General features: G+C 39.5%; 1 protein-coding gene across 1 annotated transcript in view; it reads left to right on the top strand.

Annotated features, from left to right (window-relative positions):
* LOC138033017 (uncharacterized protein C8orf34 homolog) overlaps positions 1-5,198 on the top strand; it is a 47,619-nt gene extending 42,421 nt beyond the window's left edge. The window contains exons 15-18 of the mRNA XM_068880748.1: positions 1,510-1,588; positions 2,362-2,494; positions 2,715-2,823; positions 4,773-5,198. Coding sequence (XP_068736849.1) covers positions 1,510-1,588; positions 2,362-2,494; positions 2,715-2,823; positions 4,773-4,831 — 380 coding nt within the window. The 3' untranslated portion in view covers positions 4,832-5,198. The remainder of the gene's footprint in view (positions 1-1,509; positions 1,589-2,361; positions 2,495-2,714; positions 2,824-4,772) is intronic.
* The last annotated feature ends 4,802 nt before the right edge of the window (positions 5,199-10,000 follow it).

Raw genomic sequence — 10,000 nt, 5'->3', positions numbered from 1 at the left:
CTTGCACTTTACAATTTACATTTTTTTATTACACGTACATACGATAATATTGAACAAAAATATAGAGCGTGGAGGCCAAATAAGTGGAGAGTTTTTCAAGCAAGTTTTGAATTTGCCCTCCAAAGAAAGCCTGAAAAATTTAATTCTGCGCTGAAGAAAAACGTGAAGGCTAAACCGATAATAAATCGGGTGTTACAGTTCCCTCTGTTATCAATTTTCGCAATAATTTTACTTCTGCTCATCTTAAAAGCATACTAAGGAAACAGTAGCAGCTTAAAACAAACGAGTGACAGAAACGGGCCCCTGGGGCCTGTCTCTCGAAAGTCTCGGAAACTTTTCTGGCACAAAAAGCCATTTGTGAAACTGCCAACCGCTTGGTTTAGAAAGCCGATCTTTCAACGTGTTTTCTAGGTAACAAAAAGGAAGATAACTGTTAAGTTTGACGACTTAAGCCCTCTCCGTTCTTGAGATACAAAGGGAATTGTGACACCCGAAAATGTCCCGTAGAATTTCGGAACTCAGGGCCCCGTTTGTCGGAAGTCCCGAAACTTTACTGACCATTTTCGGGTGTCACGATTCTCTCTGTATCTCAAGAAGGGAGACGATTTAAGTCGTCAAACTTCACAATCATTTTGCTTTTTGTTGCCTTGAAAACATGTTAAGGGATCGGCTTTCCAAAACAAGGGGTTGGCAGTTCCACAAATGGCTTTTCGGGCCAGAAAAGTTTTCGGGACTTTCGAGAAACGGGCCCGTGGCCCGGGTTGCTCGAAGCATGGTTTGCGCTAACCAGCGATAAAAACCAGGGAAACCTATAGATAGTTTTCACCTTACGTCACTGCAGCCATGTTGATGCACAGAACAATAGAGGAAGAAAAAGTATTTTGAACATTTGACTCTATTATAATGCAAAACATGAGCCATAATAGGCCACTTCGGAAAATACTATAATACTCTTTGTCTGTCTCCCCACATTTTGCATAAGCGTTGTTTCCAGTTTATCGTGGGACTTACAATGGTTCCAAGAGAAAACAAAAACAATGCTTATGCAAAATTTGGGGGGGACAAACAAAGAGTATTATAGACCGTATTCATAAACGGCGGTCACATTTGTAATTCTTTTGTCCACGTGCAAATTAGCCTACCAAGCCTCATTTTAGAGCAAAAATGCTTTTCAATTCACTGTATGGTATCGAGGCTTGGTAGGCTAATTTGCACTTCGACAAAAGAATTATGAATTTGCCGCCATTTATGAATAAGGTCTATGTTATTTTCTGAAGTTTCCTATCTGCTATTGTTTTGTGCAGCAACATGGCCGTCACATCACGTGATTGAATTTGACACCTGTTAACCAACGGTTAGTGCTTACCAGGCCTATATATTCACGTCAAGTTGTGGCATGCGTGTAGGTTCTTTCAAGAATGCAACAAAAAACGACGACGGTTGGGAACTTGTCCATACTGTTATTCTGTAGGTTTTTGAGTATTGTTGTCTTCTTTGGTGCTGATATAGGTGATTCAAGTCCACGAAAAGGCTCACACATGTGGCAAAGTCCAAGTAGAACGCCAGTGAAAGGCAAACACATGTTCAGGTATCATTTGATTTATTCGGCGCAATTCCGTTCTCGGTTTGTGTCAGATTTACTTCGGTTAAGATTAAGTTGACTACAGTAACGTTTGCACAATGTTGAAAGCCTGAAAGGGGGCAATACGACAGTGCGATACAACAGAGCCCCCAACAGGCTTTGTCATTAACTGTATTTATTATATCTCTCAGATAATACGCGAGCTGTAATTGGCTAAATTAGCGGGCCGTATTCTACAGTACGGCCCGCTGTGCAGCCCGCTAAAAATAAAATTTTGACAAAACATCATCTAGCGAGTTTTTCATGTCATTTCTGTTGCATAAACTTGTACTGAAAACCGATTGAATCTTGCAAGCAACTATTTCAAACTTAACTGCCAAGAAGATTTAGTTTTTGGGATTTTGGCACGGCACTCTTTGTGGCAGTTGAACCTTCCGCTTCACTTTGACTAGTTTCCTTGCCCGCGCGCCGGTTAACCTCAGAGATATACTAAATATCTTACTAACCTCGTTTTCTCGGTCCGTACTGTAAGTTACGGATCCTCGTTTTTTCCCGTTGATTTATGGCCCAAGCGCGAAGCGCGCGGGCCATAAATCAACGGGAAAAAACTCGGTCTGTAATTTGCAGTACGGACCTCGAACTCCATAAATCAACGGGAAAAAACTCGGTCCGTAACTTACAGTACGGATCTCGAACTCGGTTAGTAAGAGGTATTTATTGATCTGAATCGCGGTGTTTTTGTAGCTTCACATCATTCGCTTTCTTCCTTTTTGTCCCAGGGGTGGCTCTTTTGCTGATGATCATCGCGATAGTTCCAGACCCCCAACTGCGTCCTCCAGCCGTAGTGACTTGGTGTACTCAGAAAGCCAACAGAATGCTTGGAAGTTCGACGGATATTCTTCCGAAAATGATGTAATCCTTTCTCTCCATTATTTTTGTTTTAATTTCTAGTCTAATGCTGATTTTTTTTCTTCTTTTGTTCCTGGAGTGGAACGGGAAGACAAATGCTTACGCACACTTGAACGGCTGTTTGATCTCAACCGACGGCTGTTGTTCGGATGTACCCCTTGTTTCTGCTTGTAGTCCCTACAATCTAATGCAAAAGATTTCATTGCTTGTACCCCTCATTTAGACGGAAGCCAATTATGATGGAGTTGCGTCGCCTGAGTTTGGCGAGAGTCGGCCATGGCAACGGACCCAACTTGAAAGCGGAAGCGAGACGGACTGGGACCCAAGACCAGGTAAACTCAGTTGGCCTTTTTTTTTACGCAAAATTTTCCTCGACTGCTCTTGTCTTCAACTCATATACAGACAGACAACCTATATTTAAGCACGACTCAGTGGTGGATTAAACTATGCAGCTTGAGGGGTCGTGCACAAATAACTCATTAACATAATTTTTAGTCATTAAGCTTTTTACCAACCCCTAAGTTATTTTCTAAAATCTGTTGTTTACATTCAAAAAATAGTTTGTGACACCCATGATAAAACGTTGCTCACCCTTCGACTTTCTCGATGAGCACAGGGAAAAGCGACTTCTTGCTGTTTCCGAACCAGAGAATCGCCGAATCACAAACGTCCGGCTATTCTATGCATTCGCACAAATTTGAAACAATCAATCATGATTGTGTTTGCCAACGGATACACAACATGGACTCCGACTTTGACTGCGCTAATTTCGAAACAGGGGCCTGTTTCTCAAAGTGCCAGAGGCTTTTCGGGCCCGAAAAGAAATTCGTGAAACTAAGATCTGTTCATTTTGAAGAATTGATCTTTGAACATATTTCCATGTCCGTAGAAAACAAAACAATTGCAAAGTTTCATGAATTGAAACGTTTTCCTTATTGAAGATACAAAGCGTTTTTTTATCGCCCGAAATTTTTCCCGAAAAGTTTCGGGATCTTTGAAATACGATCTCCAGGTCAGGGTGCGTAGACAGATGTACAACAAAATGCCCTTATTTTTTGGGTAGTTAGCCTTGCATATTCGTTTTCGCATCCCCAAGGAAAACGACTTACTTTTTATGGTTATTCAAGCAAGTAGTTCTTTTCCCACAAACCAGAATTTTCATCCAATTCGTTAAACACAAAGCAATATTCACTGACACAACAACAATCTTGTTTAATTAACTCAAATCCAACAGCAGGTTTGCTAAACAGGGATCAAAAGTCATGAGACCCAACCAAAATGTGCTCAATGTTATGACGAATTCTAAAAACACGAGACAAATCATGAATGTGACATAACTCATGATGTTCACTCAACCTCAAAAAACTTGTTTTGGTAAACCGCTGACAAGTAGTGTACTTGCGATCGGAAAGCCTTACCTGATTGAAAAGTAACCTCGGAACGCTGATGTGGAAGCCTGTTTTAAGCTGAAATGACCGCAAATTTAGCTAAGAAACGGAATGATCCGATGCCTTGTCCACGAAGTTCTATTTATTAAACAGAAGCAGCAGTGTTTTATCAGGTGTAAATCCCTAGCGCCACAGAATGCATGCTGATTCTTATTCAATGAGGCGTTTAATCGCAATGCAATAAACGTTTTTGCTTTTCATAACTTTGACATTTATTTTAAGTGGCTTCCCTTTTACCATCACGATGCCAGATAAATGTGAACAAGGACTTAATCGTATCAAACCCTTTTCTCGTGACTAACTCGGTTTATCCGATTGGACAAAATGCCTGTTTGATATTAACGAGTTTCTGAAGGCTGCCAGAAAGCACCACTGTAATCTTTCAAAAGTAAAGAATGGGCTTTCTTATAATAGAGACACCTAAGTCGTCTGGGACGATCTTGGGCAAACTTTTTTGTGTCTGTTAAGTTCGTCTGGTATAAAGACGGCCACAAGACGCATAACGCGTCTCGACAAACTGTCCACTTTAGTACGTCTTCGAAGACGCAGTAAACTGGATACTGAGTTCTTCCAGACGCATTGTATGTCTTGTGCCCGGCTTTATGCCAGACGAATGTGACAGACCTAGAAAAAATGTTTCCCCAATTTCGTCCCAGACGGATTATGCGTCTCATGTAGATTCCGGTCCCGGGCTTTACACTAGACGGATAACATAAAGAACGCATAATTCGTCTGGATGGACTATGCGTCTCTGTTATAAAAACCGCCATTTTGTATGCTAGTTAGTCGTTGAATTAATAGTTACTGAGCATATAAATTTCATTTTCCCACAGGAAGACCAACACAAGGATTTAATCGATATTACAGCGGCGAAGAATCTGACTCAGCCTAGCCGGTGTGCGAAAATTGAAAAGAAAGAAGGTCATGAATTCCGTAGAGATCCATTCCTTTTCTCGAGCGATATGCTCAATTCTTCGTGCATACTCAGTTTACTTAATTAATGTCTTCAAATATTCGATCTTTGAGAAATGTACTGATATTTTTACTGAGAACAGAGAATTTGTCTTGAATTGTAGACTACGTATACCGTAAGTACTTCATTAAACACCGCATTTAAATGACGCATTAAATGTTTCAAAAAGCAACTTTAATTCCTGTTCAAGAACTCATTAAAGAGCCTAAAATCCTATCAAAACGCCGATAAAACGTCACGTGTATGAGCTTTGTATCCTAATAAAACACTCCTCGTTTATACATAATAAGGCATAGCTTGTTTTTCTTGTATTATAATATTCTCCTCTCACAATTAGAACCATTGCTCTAAGTCCAGCTGAGGGACACTCGCCTCGCACCAATGTGGCCTAGGTTCGATTCCCAGACTCAGTGTCATATGTGGGTTGCGTTTGTTGGTTCTCCAGACTCTGCTCCGAGAGGCTTTTCTCTCGGTACTCTGGTTTTCCCCTCTACTCAAAAACTTAACCAATATGATTTGATATGTCTTTATTTCATTTAATTCGATTTCTGTGCAGTGTCCCTAGTTACATGCAGTGCCCCAGCGTTAAACAGTTGACACTTGAGGTTTTAAAAATTTTGAAAAAAAAAACTCCAAAAGTCAGTTCCTCTCAGGATGAGGGGATTCCTCAAAATAGATATTGCCAATACCAAACTTGCGTATTTAGTAAAGTTAAATCAGAGGTTAGGGCAAATTTCCCAGGCTCTCTTGGAGATGTCCTTTGAATCGAAAGCCACTTATAAGTGCATTATAAGGGTGAATTGTTCATTGTCACAGCCAGAACTGCTTTCCCACCCACCCTCCAAAACATGTTTCAAACTTTAAAGGTCACAAGAAACTTCACTCTCCTACAGGATAAGCACATGCCGTGGACCTCTTTCATAAAATAAATCATTCCTTACTTTCAATGCAACGTCGAAAATCCAAACCAATTTTTGTTTGAAAAAGAAGCCAGTAATTCTAATTAACATAGATACCAATAACTGAGTATAGGTTTGAAAGAAAATCCGCCCTGAGCAAGATTTGAACCCACATCCCCCCGTTACTAGTGGGGTTCACAAATAAAATTAGCCTGTAACCCTTGTGGAGCCTTTCTTGTCATCCGCTAAGTTGACTACGGTTGTGTATCATTAACTTGATCCTTAGTTGGATTTCAAGTGGAGTTATAGGTTCCCCTACCTTGTCACCCTAATGAAAGAGAATTTTCCGGGAGGCCCACGTCCTAATCACGTAAATCACAGACCCAATTCTCTTAACCTGCAATACACAGTTTTGGAGCCTACACCAATCATTTCTCCCTTTTTTTACAGTAAATCCATAGCCTAGGAATAATTCTAGTTGTTCTGAAGGAATGTCGTACTTGGGACTACGTGCCTTTGCAGCCTGTAAAAAACCCTTAATTAATGGTTCTTAGCCATAGGCTGGTTCTTGATTTTATATCTCGGCCAACAAAGATCGAGATGTTAAAAGTAATTCAAAGAGAGAATCTTCAAAACCATATAGTGATGATGCTCTATTGAACGCAATGATAACCCATTTAACATGAAAAAAAAAATTGAATCCACCTCGTCACCGCTGATCCAGAAGGACTCTCCTTTCGTACATGAAGTATCTTCCTCTAAAGGAATGTTACGCTGACAACTCAAGGCGAGGATATCGCACGATCCCGAAAACATGTGAACTGTTCAAATGAAACGAACTTGGCCCATAAACAGGCGAAAAGACGATAATAATTACTTCAAGCCCGAAAACTGATACAGACTGCTGCTCAATTGAATCGTATCTTCGCCCATTCACATGCAACCCGAGGGAATGAACTTTAGCCAGAAAATAAGTGAGGCCATTGGATGGCACTTTGGCCCAAAAATATGCGCCACGTTCAAAACACTTTTGTCCAACATCACCCCTCATAAAAGAAACTGAACACAGAAATGTTCATTATCTTAATTGAATAAAGAAACCACAGTCCAGTTACAATGCAACTTGAATAAACCCATATAAAAACACAATTGTTTGAACAGAAGAGTCCCATTTGACCGTTTTTCCAGGTAAATTCACCATACAATTGCAGCGCGAATCGATCTTCTGTGTTTTGAATCACCGTAAAACTCAAAAAAACTACTTTATAATGCATCAGCATTTCCCTTAGCTTTTCCGTATCTGTGTGACAGCTCAGTACTTTCTTGAGAAGGGCTTCACGTTGTACCTGTCGTCACTGAGACTAAAGCTTCGTCGCCCACCCTGTGTGTAACAAATTTGAACCTTGGGTCCGGTCGGTAAGGTGTTTTTCAACGGTTTCGTGCAAGGAACTTCCGAACCAAGCATGTTGCTAAGGGCAAAATCAGCCCACTTCGGCGATTTTCAACTCCTTTCCGTGAAATTTTGTCTGATATAAGGATTCAAAAATGTAGCAGTACTATCATCCTTGGCCTCAGTGTAATTTTGGGTCGATTTGAGCTTTTTGCAAGACTTTACAGCAGCTTGTGTTTTCGACTGCCTGAGTTTCCAACCTTGAAGATAAATATATAGAGAGAAAACAGCAAACCTACAACCCACGCTGAAATGGCCAAAGTACGCCACAAAAACACTGATAAGGTATCGAGAAGACAAGGTAATACACTTTTTTTCAATTCATGTTCTTTATTTCGACTCCTAAACACGTTTGCAAATTCCCATACAAACGCTTATAATTTCAACTGGTCGTGATGCTCAAATTACATTGCTAGCTTGGGGTATCTGCGCAATCAGCCGCCGGCGTATGACCTAGTCTACTTTAAGCTGGAACTGAAGCCAAACCAGTGAAATATTTACCTTAAGAACACCAGCATCCGATCGATTAGGGATGTCTCCATGCCCGATTCCAGTGAGAGCTCAATCCTTCCAAAATTTCACGAAAAAAGAGATCCTAAATTTGCAAAACCAGCTTTTTCAACATGATCGGTGCAAAATTCTCGACCAAAGGCATTTCAGTTATACGCGTCGCTTAAAATCCACCAATCAGCGTATCGCGAAAGTTGACAGTTGTGGTTGTAGTTTCGAACGCTTCGACGATAGGATTTCAATGGTAACGCGATCGTTTGTGTGTAGTTTGATCACGTACGGTGATTCAAATCAACAAGATTGATTCGCGCTGCAATTGTATGGGGAATTTACCTGGAAAAACGCTGAAATAGGACGACTCCTCTGCTCCTTGTGTCTGAAACTGCCATAATGTACATAGGTAATTTCAGTTGCCATTGTTTGCATAAATTCTTCACAAAAAGGAAAGGTACGGTATCTGTTTTGAATACTTCAAAATACAGTATTCATATCAGTCTGCATCTGCATTTTTAATGATTCACGCAGTACAATAATAATAATAATAATAATAATAATAATAATAATAATAATAATAATAAACGACAACTTTTAAATTTGCAAGACATGTTTCGGATACTCAGTATCCATCTTCAGTTGAAGGATGTTTACAAGTGAGTGACTAGTAGTACGTAACAAGTAGGCGTAAATTACAAATTGTAGAATAATAATTACAAATCATTTAAAAAAGTGACCTAATACTGAAGGGATACAGCGGAGTGGGAAAATAAAACGGTGGGAGTACACTTTCTTACTTTAATTACTATCTGTTTTAAACATTTTTCACAGATTTGTACCTTTCGAATCTTTTTATTTTCTCACTCTTCTGTATCCCTTAAGTATTAGGTAACTTTTTTTACTGATTTGTAACTATTATTCTACAATTTGTAATTTACAACTACTTGTTACCTACTTTGTACAAAGTCACTCACTTGTAAACATCATTCAACTGAAGATGGATACTACAATCTTACTGCTACGAAAATTTGGTAATAATAATAATAATAATAATAATAATAACTTTATTACGTTCCAAATTCTGGCTCTTAAAAGTAGTTACAATATTCGATAAAATATGTAAAACTATAAGACAATAAGAAATGATTTTTAAAATCATATTGAAGTAACAGATTCAACAAGATATTTACAATATATTAGATCAAAGCTTCCAAAATTCTCTTTGACGCATAAGTTCCTTTTTCGATGATTCAGTGTTTGTTAGCTCAGTGAACCTTTCGGGTAAGGAACTCCACAGTGAAATTGCTCGATAATGGAGGTTCTTTGGCCTGCGGCAGTTCTATACCTGGAATGGGGCTAGATAATTTGCGAGCCATACGAGCCATGTCAATTAAGCACCCATCAAATAGCGCTGATAAACAGTTATTAAGTCTAAGCACACATTTTATAACGCTTAGCTTTCAATAACTGTGCATGTGACTCACATGTTGACTCCCATGGCTCGCCATGTTGGCTGGCATGGCTCGCTAGCTCGCACATTCTCCAAACTCCCCTGGAATATCCATCTTATTCTTGTTCCGAGTGTTTTTCAGTAATTGTGGATTTCAGATTTTTTTTTAACTTGTTAGCAAGATAGTCAGGGACCAGTCCCCTTAAACACTTATTTATAAAAACCACTATGCAATCCCTGTAGATATGCATGGATTCGACAGACAACCATTTCAGTCCTTTGGGAACATGGGTAATGTGATCAAATTTCTGAGAACGGGTTATAATCCTAGCTGCGAAGTTTTGGACATTTTGTAATTTGTTGACATTCTTCTTTGTCGTACCAGACCAGACAGATGAACAGTAATAGAGTTTGCTAAAGACCAGTGCATAGATTACGTTTAATAAGGTGTTTCTATCCAAAAGATGTTTTGCCCTATTAATTTAACTTAAACTTGACAAGCAAGAAGATTTAACACTTGTTATGTGTTCATCAAAACTCAATGTAGCGTCGATATACACACCAAGGTGCTTCGCTGAAACAACTGGACGCAACTCTTTCCCCAGTAAAGTAACATGTAAATCCAGATCTGTAGGCATCTTTTGAAATATTTGACGGGTGCCATTTAAAAGCAATTTCGTCTTATCCGGGTTGATCACAAAGGCTATTTTGGTAGCTCTATGTGGCAACTTTCCTCATCAGGTCCGCGGTTATTTGTCGAGCTGCACCGTTTATATTTTAAACTA

Source organism: Montipora capricornis, chromosome 14 (genome assembly GCF_036669925.1).
Source record: "Montipora capricornis isolate CH-2021 chromosome 14, ASM3666992v2, whole genome shotgun sequence".
Taxonomy (NCBI): Eukaryota; Metazoa; Cnidaria; class Anthozoa; order Scleractinia; family Acroporidae; genus Montipora; species Montipora capricornis.
Note: the sequence above shows the minus strand (reverse complement) of the source record. Positions and strands in the feature narration are given on the sequence as shown.